The sequence below is a fragment of the Rattus norvegicus genome, chromosome 2, assembly GCF_036323735.1.
Source record: "Rattus norvegicus strain BN/NHsdMcwi chromosome 2, GRCr8, whole genome shotgun sequence".
Classification (NCBI taxonomy): Eukaryota; Metazoa; Chordata; class Mammalia; order Rodentia; family Muridae; genus Rattus; species Rattus norvegicus.
Genome location: NC_086020.1, coordinates 78715074 through 78730468, shown reverse-complemented (window position 1 = coordinate 78730468; position 15395 = coordinate 78715074). Strand labels below are relative to the sequence as shown.

At 39.8% G+C, this 15395-nt stretch overlaps 1 protein-coding gene across 2 annotated transcripts in view; it reads right to left on the bottom strand.

The window, feature by feature from the left end:
* Positions 1 to 304: 304 nt before the first annotated feature.
* Marchf11 (membrane associated ring-CH-type finger 11) overlaps positions 305 to 15395 on the bottom strand; it is a 101372-nt gene continuing 86281 nt past the window's right edge. Inside the window, exon 3 of one of the 2 annotated variants that reach the window (XM_017591020.3) lies at positions 305 to 791. In XM_017591020.3, coding sequence (XP_017446509.1) covers positions 711 to 791 — 81 coding nt within the window. In that variant the 3' untranslated portion in view covers positions 305 to 710. The remainder of the gene's footprint in view (positions 792 to 15395) is intronic. The other variant, NM_001101828.1, reaches the window with a different exon arrangement.

Here is a 15395-nt window from a genome sequence, read left to right as displayed (position 1 = left end):
AAGTTTTCTAACTGAGAGGTGTGGATAGATGCCCCAGGAAGTTTTGTGGAGTATATGTAGGCTGTGGCTCCGTAGAACCTGCCTGCAGCATTCTGAACTGACCTATTTTGCTGTGCCTGAAATGTACATGAAGCAAAAATGTTGATACACACATATTTAAAATAAGCAAGAAAAATACTTTAGGTCTTAATGATTTTTTTCATTATTCCTTTGACCAAGTAGAGTTAAATGACACATATGACAATTTCAGTAAGTAACTAAATTGAAAAAGATGCGACAGGTCACAAAGCAAACAAGGAGCCTCATTTTTTTTTCAGAAAAATGTATTTGCAATTCAAATGTTCATATAAAAAGCATAGATTTTAAAAAGTTCATGGATGTACAATTAGAAGTGCTATGGTTTTGCCATTCATTGCAATTACATTCCGAAATGTGCAGGGTTCCACACTCTGCTGCCATGTACATCTGTCACACAGACGTCACTCTCATCACTACCTCACCAGAGCCATTATCTTCCGAAACATCTTCATGGGCCCTCATCCGATTGAATAGATGTAATAGCACATAGCCACACTGAAACCGTGGTGAGGTTAGTTGCGTTGGGTGGACCAAGTTCCTGTTCCTCAGAGCTGACAATGGTAACCACAAAGTCCTACTTGTGGATGACTCTCCTCGGCTGCTTTCTTCAATGTCTGTGGCTTTGTCATAATTTAATACATCCCAGTGCAAGTTAACAGCTCGCCATCGCTTAAACACTCTGTAAACTGCAGCTCCTTCATGGACAATGAGGCCTAAAATTCAAAGAAACAAAATGACTGTTATAGTTTGAAGTTAAAAACACTGTCTTGCATAAAGGTCAGGCATTTAAGACACGGCCTCATCTCTCTCCATCCCTCATCATTATCAGAGAACACAGGATTCTGACTAACAAGGTGGCTACTGGCGAACTACTCCATGTCAGGTAGAAGTGCTCATTTTTGAAAAATAATTGATTAGCCTGTGAAGAGGTTGGCTGTCATGGATGTAATTCCCTTCCATCATCTGTCTCAAGTGTCTACATTGTTTTCAATCACTAGCTTAATTTTTAAACTTGACATTGTGCCAACTGTATACCATGCAGGATGGTGAGAACTAAGACTGAGTTGACAATCTAAGAGGTAGATAATAGGATCACCATTTCCACTGCTCTTGAAGTAATAGTAAAACAATAGCTGACACACAGTAGATAGAAAAAGATTTCTCTTACATCCAGCAACCACACAGACTTATTAAACACCTTTACTCCTTGATAACTTTGTATATATTACCTCATTTAACTCCCACCACAGCTTTGTGAAGTAAATATTGTTCTCATTTTACAAACAAGAGGGCCAAGCTATGAAGATGTTGTAAAGAACTGATTGGAACACAAGAGCTGGAAGTGACAGAGTCAGGAGTCAAACCCAAGCAGGCTGGCTGCAGGGTCCTTGTTCTGAAACTGATAATCACATTGCTCTGAAGCAAACTCTCAGGGAAATAATCAAGGCAATGTGAGAAACTCAGGGACCATAAACTGCTGAATCATCAACCAGATGTGACAGGGCAGCATAGAGCCATCGTCACTGCAGATACCGTGCCCACTGAACAGCTGACATTTTCCATGGGTTTGCATGTCAGCATGTGCTCCAGGAGATTGTAACCCTGTGACTTGCACAGAAGTAAAAGGAAACCCTGGAGGAGACAACCCTTCCAATGAACAAGGGGGGGGTCTGTGTGTTTGACCTCCAAGAAGACTAAATGGCATTGGAAGTCAGTCAGCAGACTGGCCAAGGAAGAGTCGTTTAATCGGGTGGTGTATGAGATGGGAGTGGTGCACACCTGTCAGTGATGATGGGTTTGAGGATGAACACCTACTCTTCACAACACTTGAACTCCTTGGGCCCATCTGCCCCAAAACACAGGGAAATGTGGTTAAAAGTGCTTACTGCAAAATTACCACAAGCAATCTGAACTTCTATCCTTAAAAGAGTTGGTGATTAGAGAATGTAGATCTGGTGGACAACAGCAGTGACATAAAAGAACAAAGGCTTATGAATTACCATGGATTCATAATAAAAATCTCAAAGCCAGTGTGGAGAGAGATGAAAGTTTCTCAAGGGCATGATGAAATGAAAAATACTGTACATTTTTTAGTACAAATAATTGATTGATGTATGTATAAAATGGCGAAAAGATTACCTTCTAAGTTTCAATAGTAAGGAGAGAATGGAGAAATGTTGGGGGAGGGGGCAGTAATAAATGTGCTTTGAATTATAATTCAAGTAAAGGATATAGGGATGGAGATAGTCAGCTATCATTCTCTATATGGTTTTTTTTTTGCACCAAAGAAATTCAAATTTCCTAAGTTGAGATAACAGATAATTTATTAGTAATCTAGTGTATTGAAAACTGAAAACTTTGGGAAAAACAAAGAGGTTGCTATTCTAACCTTTAAAAGAAGTCATAAGTTGACTATAAAAGGAAAAAAATGAATCTTCACAGAAGGAAAAATGGTGGGGATTGTAGTAACAGGAAGGAGTTACAGCCAACCCAATGATTTTGATGCTGAAAGAACAAGTAATTAAAAGGGTACTTATTTACCAGCAGCTCAGTGTTGGAGGGTTGGGAGCCTGCCTATGCCAAGAACATTGACCTCTCTTCTCTCCCTTCTTTTCTCCCATCTTTCCTCTCCTTCCCTTCCTTCCTTCTGTTTTGTCTTCCTTTCTTCCTTGTTCCTTCCCTCCCTTTTATACATTCATCAGCTAATACAATGCCAAGCAGGAGATGAGTATCTTTTCCTTGAAAAAAGAGGTCAGAATTTTGTCTATTTACACTACCCGCTTAGCTGAAGATAAGTTTCTTGTATATGTGACTTAACAGCTTGCAGAGATGTTTACCAATCTGCTAAGAACATGTAGGACCTGGTTAAATAAACATGTCTTTGAGGCCAAGTCTTCTATGTCTCAAAATAACCAGAGAAATGTGCTCTGTCAATCATGACAGTAGCATAAAATCAATGTTGAAGCTCTTTTTCACAAAGGAAAGAAGGGGGTTGATTCAACTGACCAGTCGTTTGTAGGGAGCTACAGAATTATAAGTCAAGATGACTAAGTTTTAATTGCTGCTTCTATTATTAAGCTTTCAGAATTCATCAAGGCCAGTGATTTAGTGTTTCTTTTTCTTCCTTAAAATGCAATTTTTGCATTGGGAAGGAGAGTTTGGATATAAATCGTAATTCCTCAACCCTGAGACACTAGGATTTCCTCTGCGATGGGAAGTATATAAATACAAGACATTACTATTAATTACAAAATCAATAGTGAGTTTATGTGATGTGAGAGCCCATTTGCACTGATCAAAAAGCAATTTCAGTCCAAGGTAGGCTCATTGGGAGTGAGTACAGTGGTGATGATGGTTGCGTGATGGCTTCATCACAGAAAACTACTCAAATTTCAGCCTTTTTTCCCCATTAAACTTCTTCCAAAGGCCAGAAGTCAGATCATTTACTAGAGGGGATGGACACTTCCTCAAAATTACCATCCCCTACCTAATGTGCAGAAATAGGTCATACAATCCCAGTTTTCAGAAGACACACTCTTGTTGTCTCTCCACCTCCATGGGCTGCTGCTTATCAATTGCACTGAGTCATGAATAATGCATAGATTTTGTTTTATTCCCCCATGAGCTTTCAGAGTTACCCATTGCCTTCTGAAGGCTAAATTTTCCTAAACAGACTATATCCTATGCTACCCACAAGGCACGTTCCCTCTCTTCTTCAATTTCAATGAAGCCATGGAAAATGCTGCTTGAGCTGGTGGCTACAAGAAAACATGACCACCACAAACTTAAACCAAGACTTAGGAGTCATCCAAATCTAGCTCACTTTGCTGAAAAGCCAAACTTTAAAGAACTGTATCAGTGGTACAACTTTATGATATTTCAGGTCTCAAAAATAGAAGCTTAAATTTATGTTTCACTTGAGCCATTAACCTTGCAGGGAAATACAGTGATAATTTTTATAAAACATATATATTAACTATTTTAATATACTTGTTATATTCAATGCTATGGATGCCAACAGAGTATGAGAACTGAGTGTGGTAGGCATATAGTTTTTTTCTTAACAATATATTTAGTTGAAAATATTGATATGCAAGGGAACATTTTGTTAAGGAATCATCTTGGCACAAACAGATTTTGGGTTAACTGACATAAAAAAGTTATGTAAGTAAAATCAATCCCAAATTTTAAAATATTATGTTACTTGTAATTGTCTTGGAAACAGAGTATAAGAGATGAAGGAGATTATCAAGGTCCATGTATTCATATGGCCATATGTCTGGCCATGTGTGCACGCACATATGTGCTTGCACGCACGTGCACATGTACACACACACACACACACATCACATTTTTGACTTCTAATTTCACACCCCAAGTGTTACTTTCATACCCAAAGTGTTTTAACTAACAAAGAATTGGGCTAGGGATCTATTTCAGTGGTAAACACTAGCCTAAGTATGCTGCCGTGAGTTGGGTTCAGTACCTAATACCACACAGCAGAGAGAGGGAAAAATGGATGGAGAATGCTTTTAAGTTTTATAATCAAACAAATTTTATCTGATATTAATGTTTAGCCCCTTGGCTCAACATTTATCTTTCTCTGTCCCTCCCTCCTCCATGCCTCCCTCTTTCCCACTGCCCACAACCAGGTAAGGCAGTGTGATGGAATAACTAGGAGATGGCAGTCCTGAAGGCTCTATGGGATATAAAGTATGACAGTACCATAAATTATCTGACCTCCAGAAGCATGACAAACAAGTGTTTCCTGTTTGACCATCCAATCTCTAGTATTGTTATAGCATATAACCTGACCACAATATTATAGAAAAGGTACTATTATCTTCATTTAAATTTTAAGTAAATTAAATACTGGAGGTTGTGATTTGAGAGACATTATATAATTTGTTGCTATCATAAGCATCTCTGTGCTTCAATAATACAGATTGATATTACTAAGATGCTTTCTGTCCTAAAACAAAATCCCTGGGGAAGACAATGATTGTTTGGCTCTCAGTTTCAAGAGGTCCTATCAATGGCTGTGTGGCTCCACTTATTTGGACTCCGTGGTGGTGCAGGGAGGGCTGGAAGGAACACAGCAGCTGATCTCATGGCATTCAGGTGGCAGAGTACTACTCCCTATTTTCTATCACCTTCCATAATGACCAGCAAGTGATGAATTCATAATGAGTAGGTCTGAGCCCTCAAATCCAGTCACCTCCCTAGAGCCTTGCCTCTGAACACAACACCATGATCTAAAAACCTTCAATACAACACATGAGCCATCATGGAACATTCCAAACCAGAATCATAGTAGTCAAACACCCATGTGCATACACCAATCTACTTCATGGAAAACCAGATTTCAGAGTCCTTTTGGAAGGCAATATCATGAGCTGGGAAAACTTTGCCAAGCTATTGGACAAGTTATACTCATCTTTCCTTTCCCAGGAAGTTCAGTCATCAAAAAGAGAAATCCCTGTGCACTGCCCTGCTCTGCTCAACCCAAATGTCCTTGGGAAAGGTTGGGAAGTGCAGCAGAGACCTGGACCAAGGAAATTTTGATTGAAATTCCCTAAAATTTCTAGTTTCGAATTCTCTTTTTTTCCTGGCCAAGATGTCACCACCCCAGTATGTGTGGGTGTGCACATGAACACTTACAAGCACGAGTATGGGTTCAAATGCTATAAGTGGCAAAAATGGGGCGGGGCCTGCAGCTGTCTGTTCCAGGTCCTCTGTGTACTTGCTGTAGATTTGAGTTCTAGGGACTATTTTTCCTGTTGTGTGCTCCCTTGTTCTGTTGCCTTGTCCAGTGCGAGGGCTTTTGCAATGTGTGTGTGTGTGTGTGTGTGTGTGTGTGTGTGTGTGTGTGTGTGTGTGTGTTTGGTTTGTGTGTCTTGGAAGGGAGATAGGGAGATGGAAGGGGAAGGAATCTGGGGAAAAGTTAAGTTGTCGGATCTGGGCAGAGTAGAGAAAGGGGGAAACTGTGGTTGACATGTATTATATGTGAGAAGAATCTACTTAAAAACAACAAAAACAAAAACAAGCAGCCAAACAAATAAAACCCACAAAAAACAAAATAAAACAAAACAAAACCAAGTATGACAACCAACCTGAAGAGTCGGTGGCTCCAAAAGCAGCCTAAAGCTTTGAATCTGTCTATTCCTTATTTGGTAGAGCAGTTTGGAGTCAATGGCTTTAGTTGGCCTTGCTTCTGATGCCTTTATTTTTGGCAGGAGTTAGTGAAAGCAATAGTGTTGTTGTTTTAGAAGGATCACGTGCAAAATGGTAAGATGTAAAGATTTCTATTGTTGAATTGAACTATGCATGAAGAATAAAAATACTCAAAATGAAACTGTAGTCCACTATATCCTTGATGGTGATAAACTTTGCTAAAATTCTGTGCAAGGCTGGAGTGGTGCTTAGTGGGTAGAATGCTTGGTGTAGACACCAGACTACCTGAGTTCAATCCTCAGAGCCCACTTAAAAGTGGAAAGGGATGTCCTCTGACCTTTGAAGGTGCACTGTGCTATGTTCATCCTTGTGTCCACCCTTATTAATGACAATAAAAAAGTGCAAAATGCCATGAAGTCCATTCGCTCTCCTAGCGCTGTTTCCCAAGTCATGCTCCCAGTGCTTAGAGAAACCTGGAAGCCATTGCTAAAAAGGCATCTCCTTGTTGAGTATTGTTCGAAAGTATCTTGAAGCAATAACAGTAAGTCAGTTACTTATCTATGGTCTACAACATTTCTGTTGTTGAACAGAACTATGCATGAAGGCTAAAAACATAAAAATGCAAAACAGCCAGATGCCAGAAGTTAAATGAAGTCAAACAATATATACACCATCACAAAATAGTTATTTTAAATTGATGTCAAATTAGGGCTCTGTAAACCACAATGTGCTAATCATAAGTGGGTGTTTTGTGATGTCCAGACATAAATAAATTATATAAAGAAATAGTCAATATAAAACACATGTTTATCTACAAAAGATGTGCTGATTTTCCCATTGTAGAATATGAATGATAGAGACCTTTACTTCTCTCAGAATTATCTACAGCTGATTTAAGAGTGTGGTGCTGGTTCTAATAACCAACAGCAGGCATAGATCCACCATTACCCCTCTTAGGAGACCCCTGTAGGAGAAAATTGATAACTACAAAGAATTCTGCCATGATAAAAAAAAGGCCTTGGCATAGACACTGGCTAATTTTTAGATACTGCTGTTACAAAAAGTACCACACCCTTAATGCGGATCATTGTGTACATCAAGAAGTGAACATTATACTATCAGAGACCCTAATAGTGATGGATGAAGGATTGATGAAGCTCCTCAGAATCCACTACATAAAGTTCATGTCTGTTCTATGGCAATGCCTACATCTTCTGTAAGATCTTTGTTCTTTAGGTGGATGGGAGGAGCCCTGTCAGGCTGGATCTCCAAGGCTGATCACACCAGATTGTGAAGCCCACCTTGATGCAGAAGTCACCTTTCACTGGCTGACCTGAGTGAAGCAGACCCTTTTCCAAAAAGATGCAGGTTATACTTACTCTAGTCTACCCATCACTGTTCCAGCAAATGAGCATTCCCTGCATTGTCTGCTTAGCAAACATGGATCTTTGAAGGCCAGATTCTTCCATTTCCTTATTAAACACAATCTGTCAGCTGCTCTTCCCTTCCTATCATCTTCAGCTCCCATAGGACAGATCTATACTGCTAATCTCGTGTACTATAATATCTTGTATAAACACTGTGGCTCCTAATCTGCTGTGTGTTCCTAGCCTGTCTGAGCCCTGTCTTCTTTTCCCTTTAGGTGGATGTTAATCCTACTCCATTTCCTGACATATGGTAAAAACTCAGTCCTTGCTGAATTCCAGGGAATGGGAAAAAAAAGAAAAGCAGGCACCAGTGGGATCTCCAGAATGCCTGAGAAGCACGGACTAAATTTGTGTGCTTAAAACCTTGACTATAGTTCTTTCAAATATTAAAGTAATATTTTAAAACATTGGCAGAGGAATTCAAGTGTGTGATTCAAAACTAGATTGGAAAAAGCTTAAGGGGTCATCATTGCCCATGTTCTATGACAGTAGGCTTTGCCCTCAAGGAAAATGGGGCGTGAACAGGGATCACTGGTGGCAAAAGAGTCACATGGGATTTGTATTCGACAAGAAACTGTACACCTTCTTCCTCCTTCCTCCTGTCAACCTGGTCACCAATACTTGGCTGAATCAAAACACTTATGAACCCAGATGCTTAGAAATGACTGTGCCAGGACTAGAGCCCCAGGAAAGTATGGCTTCCTCTCTGTTGTTTCTAAGAAAAAGACAGAGAATGAAAAACAAGCTGCCTATTCATCTCAACCTTGCAGTCTGAGAAGTCAATTCATTCATCAATTGTTTTTATTATTACATTTGAAGGAATGGTCACGGTCACATTCCCTTGAGTGACAAATGCATCTCAAAATAGTACAAAGCCAGGAAATGCCCAAAGTTCTCGGGATCGGTCTGTGGGTTTGAGAAGCACAAGGAGCTGCTTTTTCTGTGTCTTTCTGAATGAGGACAATAGAGTCTGCTTTCAAGAGTTTGGCCTCATCATCATGTGGTCTAATTTCTTCTTTCTCTTTCTAAGCTGATTTATCTTCTTTCATGATCTTGTCATATTTCACAATACCACAGAACACATTTGGGTCTCTCTAAAGTTGGATCTTCACTCTTTCTTCTGACTTCCAACAAGCATCTCTCCTTACTAGCTGTCTATGTCCAAATATGCCAAGCAAGGAACATTATCTTTCTCAAGTCCATATCCCCTTTAGATTGCACCATTTTTAACTGCATCCTCTGTCAGGCAAGACTTAGAAATGTATGTTTCGAGCCCTCTTGTGGCCCTCTTCACGATGCTGCAGTGTTTGTCATCTCTGTGTGTCTCCACTCTGCCACATCTGCTTTGCTCTCCTTACCTGGAATGACTGCTGGTTGGACCACACAATCCCCTCTCTTCCTTTGTTTACCTTTCCTACTCTAGCCATGATAGTCCACCCTTTCCATCTCCCTATGTTCCTCAAACTTCAGCTCATCTTGCCCAAATCATTTTCCTTGTAGACGCTGGTCTCAGCTACCACATAGAAATCTCTGCCTCCAATGTCTATCTTCAGTAGCAGACTCTTAATTCCAGCTGCTTGCTGGCCACATTCCCTAGGATTCCCCCAGAAATTCTAATAATGATCAAGAAGAATCCATGATCTTTCTCTCCTTTAACCATCTTCTGATGCCCCACCCTTCGGGGAAATGACGTCAGCCTCTATGAGTCCCTGAGAGGCTCTACCTAAATCCACAACTGCAATCCCTTCCAACTGGCTCCACAGTGATCACTGGTTCATCCGATGTATCCCTTTCCATTATGGCAGCTTCCTACCAGACCTAAGAATCCCTAATCACTTGCTTAGGTAATTGCAATATCTTTATTAGCTTTCTGCTATATGACAGCCCTTCCTTCATGCCTATGATTATCAATGATATTTCTTCAGTATCAGGATGTTCAACTATATGCATTAAATTGTCTTATGGTCTCCTCATCTCCTGGATTTAGAGGCTAGTGTAGTCTGTATATCAAGTTCCTGTCCAGCCAGGGCTATATAATGAAGTGACAGAAAGAAAGAAAGAAAGGAAGGAAGGAAGGAAGAAAGGAAGGAAGAAGAGGAAGAGGGAGAGGAGGAGGAAGAGGATGGGAGGAAGAGAGGAAGAGAGGAAGGAAAGAAAGAAGGAAGGAAGGAAGGAAAGAAGGAAGGAAGGAAGGAAAAAGAGAACGAGAGAGAGATAGAGATGAAGGGATGAAATGAAGAGGTATGAACTACCATATGCATCTTGCTTAGTCCCAGCAGTTGCTCCCACTCTAGACCCTTTCCATGCTTCTGCTCTCATTCCAAATTTAGCTCAAGACTTTTCCTGCACACAGGCTTTGCTGACCCTAAATTGATGATCCATTTTCTCATCAGTCTTCAGAAGCTTCTCTCCTGGTACTTTCCAGGTTGTATTTAATCTTTTTCAGTGAATGTTTCTCTACAGCAAGTAGACAAAGCAGTGGGCAAGCTACACCCTGCTTAAAAAATGCAAAGGGGGCCCAATAGTGAGCTTTTCAGGCTATGAAAACCCTTTGATCTCTGTTACAACTTCTCATTGATAGCACACACTTACATGGATGTGGCTTTATCTCCATACAATATTACAAATATTACACTTCAGGTTAATGTAATTTTTATGTATCTTTTGGTATATTTAGCCATTGAAAATGCAAAAAAATATCAACCACTCCAACTAATCTCAAGTCAAAAATAGGCAATGTGTTGTATCTGGCCTGAGGCCCTGTGTGCTACCCCATTTTCTGTTTTTTTTTTTTTTTTTGTGTGTGTGTTTTTTCCTCTGCCATGTACTTCAGGAGTAGTACAATGTCAATACATAATGCAAGTGGCATATGTGTGCCAAAAGGCAAGCTGGGTAGGCAGCTCTCCATGGAGAGACCCAGCAGAGAGGGTCTCAACTTCTTATGAAGAAAATGGAAGTTAGCAATAATAGCATTGGTCTGCTATTCTTTTACTTTTGCTAATATTTCCTTAGAAGAACTAGGTTTTTACACAGTCATCTAAGATGACAGCTTTCTTAAAACAGTATCTTTAATTTTACCCTTCATAGGAGACCTATGGGGTTAATTAGTGATGAGAGACCATTCCAGCACAGCCAATAATGTCATGTATTAGAGATGAGTTCGTTCCTAGTTTAATTTCTGGGGTTCAAAATGCAACAGCATCACTAATAGCCAACCATGGTATAGCCAAAATTGGTAAACATCACCATGATTAAGGCCTAGAAAAAAATCCTATAATTTAAACTTCCCAAGAAAGGGCAAATGACCTACTTCTCATATCATAGAAAGTATGAAAGTTTTTTCCTATTTTAACCAATTCAAATAGCTCAGATCCACTCTTTCTCTGCCCCTATCATGCATTCAAATTGTGGTCACAGTCTGTGGCATTTGAGGCTGGGGCTGGTGTTCGGGGTTGACCCGGACTGTGTTTCCAGTTGACTGCCATTGGACACTTTCTGAATGAAACAGTGGCATTTCCTAAAGTCCAGGGCAATTAGCTGATTCTGAAGTCAAAGAATAATGATATGTCCATATAAATAAATTCTACTACAGCTAAAGAATGATTTCTAGTGAACTAGCAGAATGTGCATTCTGTAGTAGAAGTCAGACATGGCACAGACTGACAATGCAGCCAACCATACAGGCTATCATCTACTTAAGATGGGTTTGAGGGGAAACCCAGAGGGGCCCAGGGCTAGAAGAGAAGACTGTTCTGTCCTTACAGAAGTAGAAGGGTGAAAGTCTCCTAAGAGCCACATTGTAGGTCCCTGAAAAAAATTATAGCTCAAGAAAAATAAAGGAATTTCCTGGAGCTGAAAATTACAGTGAGACAGATATTCAAGAAAGGGAATACAAGCTAATCAACTTTTGTGGTTGTTACGCCAAGCAGTATTAAGCTGGGCTTCTTTTATCACATGTCTTATGATTCAGGCAGACTTAACCATGTCTGTGCTTCCTACATAGCTCAGCAGTACACAAAAAGAAGCAATACCTCCCCCAGCCCACCTTTAACTAAAACCCAGACTGTCAAATATAGAATGGAGGCAGCCTTGCGCAGCCCACTCTATGGCTGAATGTTGACTATTGACTTCAAAGCTCCTTTCCTAAATAGCTCCAGGAGCTTAGTTCCAAACTGGAAAGTGATGGTGGTTCCTGGATAAAGGATGGGGTATGATGAAGAATGCATCTAGATTCTGAGGGTTTTATCATAGGAAAACTTCCACAAGTTTATTAAATCCTTTTTATGGGAATTGCTAATAGTGTTGAATGGAGAACATTCATTAAATTCAGGTCACTCTGGAATGCTGGTGTCTAGGGAGGGGACAGGAGAATGACTGGCATCTAGGGTATTTACTATTACTTCCAACAAAGAATGTTAACCCATGCAAGAATATGCTAGACTTTGGTAGTCCAGCCTCACTTTAGTTAGGTCTAGGAAAAAGCCTCCTCCATTCAAGCATCCCGACCCCAGGCCTGTAGAACAACATCTCCCACAGGACATAAGTAGTGGAGCAAACATACTGGTCCTCCCTTAGTAATTTTACATTATTTATTTGGAGCCATCTGATGAGTTTCATGTTTCCATATGTTTCATAGCTTTAACATGTGTGATCTTTTAGACAATGACCTTGCATCTGCTTCAAGCACACACATCTTATCTATGATGAACAGTGGAGGCTCTTTTGCTGCCTTCTAATTATGACCTGTCTCAACTTCTAGTGATATTTTTAATTCTTCTGTTTCCTCTGTAAATTCATTCTTCGCACAAAATTCTTTTTTTTTTTTTTTTGGTCTTTTTTTCGGAGCTGGGGACCGAACCCAGGGCCTTGTGCTTCCTAGGCAAGCGCTCTACCACTGAGCTAAATCCCCAGCCCCCGCACAAAATTCTTAAAAATATTTTCAATGTTTAAGTGATTCCAAAGGTACCAGAAAACAAGAATATATTGGTTTTTTTTTTTACTTTTTGCTTGAGATTTACTAGAATTTTATGTTTCCAGGGCAGGAGATCTGTTTTCTTATGTCAGTTGCTTCGTATTTATTGAAAGCAATAGAGATGGCCCACAGACCTTTTGTGATTATATGGCCATCCCTGATAAACTTATTTATGGTAGTACTGAAATTTCTTCTAGCTGAAATTATTCATTTTTACTCATTTAATACCCAGAGAAAATGTACTTTTAAAATTTCCCATTAACAGAATATTAACCCACAATTCTATCTATCTATCTATCTATCTATCTGTCTGTCTGTCTGTCTGTCTGTCTATCTATCATCTATCAGGTATCTATATATGTATCTATCATCTATCTATTCACTCATCCATCTATTCATCCATCCATCTCTATCTCTCTCCCTCCCTCCTTTTGCTAGTCCTTCTGTGTTAGCAGCCAGCTCTTTATTATGCAAAAACCATGCTCCTTAGTCATCCAGTTGACTTTGGAGGCTATTGCTTGCCTTTCTTTGGGGCCAGGTGAGGAAGTGACAAGCAGTTACATATTCTGCTAGACTGATAATGCAGGCCCAACCATTAACAATTGAAAATACAGGGACATACCCTCCCTTCAACATGTATAAAGGTGGGTTATCCCAACAATCCTAGCCTTTGTACACTTTTTAAAGATTTATTTTTATTTTATGTAAGAGGGATTTTTTTCTGTATACATGTATGTGCACCATATGCATTGCAGACATTGTGAGCTGTGATGTTGGTGCTAAGAAGGAGATCTAGTTTCTCCACAAGTTAGGGAATGTTCATAACTGCGGATCAATCTCTGCAGTCTCTATCTACACTGGGTCTGAGGAAGGGTGTCTCCTACTGTTACCATTGCCATGGTCAGCTACCTAGTTCATGAGTTTTATGGAGATTTTCCTGTCTCCTCCTCCACTTCCCACAGGACTGCTGACTTTACTAGCACATGCTGTCACAGTGCTCTCACTGTCTGCCACTTACTGGGGGTCAGAGTATTCAACTCAAGTCATCAGGCTTGTGTCACAAGCACATTTAGTCATCAAACCATCGTCCTGACCCTATTTTTAACTTTTAAACCTGGAAAATATTACAAATTGAAGCAAAATCACCTGTACAATGAATGCTAGTCTAAACTAAAAGGCCAGACAAAAGGGACAAAAGGAGTATCTTTGCTCTTTAAAATGTAAATATATGTCTAATACAGTCAACCAAACATTAAAATTGTGTTTATCATTTTGATGCTCTATAATGAAGTGTGAATACATTCAGATGTAACTCCTGAGAAGTCTGTGTGCCCAAGAAACTTCAAACTGATAAATATTTAACAGTGAGAAGTACATTTCAATATAGCTAGCCTCACGACTATGAGACTTGTTTGAATTTAAATAACTGTTTTGATTAAAAATATAGGAGAATAAAAATTTAGTTGGGATGATATGAGCCTTCTGTTAAAGAAGCATATGTTTCAGTGTTGACTGTAATTGGTACAGTAAGAAGAAAATATTTTGATCTGTTCATCCCTCTAGCATATCCTGGTTTACTTTTTAGAATTCCCTAAATTTGGAAGCGCTTAAAAGCAGTACAGAGTAAAGAGCTATATTAAACTAAACATGTCATTATTTCAGATGAGATCAGTAGCATTCAAGGTGGGGTGGTTGTAAATTTATGTCATTTCAAAAGAGTTCTGAGAGTGATCCTTGGTTCCTGGTAAGTACATCTGAGTGTGTGTACCAAGGTGGATGAGCGTACCAATGTTCACCCCTTCATTCTCTGATCTTGTGCTTTAAATTCAGAAATGAACAGGGAGAAGAAAAGTCACAGACGAGTAATTTTGTTGATGAGCCAAGTGACAGAGGGATGCTGTTTTCTTCAACTATTTTCAGGCGAAATATTCTTCACAGAAACAAAAAACAAAGGTGTCCAACAGCAGAAGCAGCTGACCCCAGAGCAATTAAGCATGCTGGGGCATCCGGAGTGTGTGAGTCAGTGGATACCGTTCTCCATCATCCCTGCTGAACCTCACCTCAGAGAGAAAACATGGAAGTAAGTCACAGGAACCTTCCCTTGTGATGCTGTACACTGCACCACTGTTCTTCAAAACTGTAGGGAAGACAGGCTGCCTGCTGGCATGACCCCAGGTGGCCGTACTTATTTTCTTAGGTAAAATTGCCATACTGATTAGTTACAGAAGTGATGTGAAAAAAAAGTACCAAGAGTCTTAGTATTGCTAAAGCCACAGTAGCAATAAGAAAGCGAGGTGATAGCAACCAAGGTATGGGAGAGTCATACCTTGGTGGGTTTTAAACGGCCAAGGATGTGTAGTGGATTATTGAAAGGGATCCTCTAAACTCTAATACATATGCCTACTACTCTATTCAGACCCTCCAATCTCAGGAATCTGTCTGAAGAAACAGTTAAAACAGGTGTGTACTACAGCGTTACCCCTCATGGCAAAAGTGGCATTGAATGGCTTACATAGCCCTCAGCAGATGGGAGTTAAGGAAATCCTGGTAGAACCAACAAGCAAAGATTTGGCGATCACACTGTTGGGTGGAAAGCACTATATCCTGCACTCATTTGTAGAGCACGAAAGTGATGTTCCTCAGAATCCGGTATCATTAAGAACAAAATGATCTGGATATATATTAAAATGCTGAGATGTTCATTCTTAGAACATTAAGGGAGTGTCACTTCAAGAAAAGGGTTG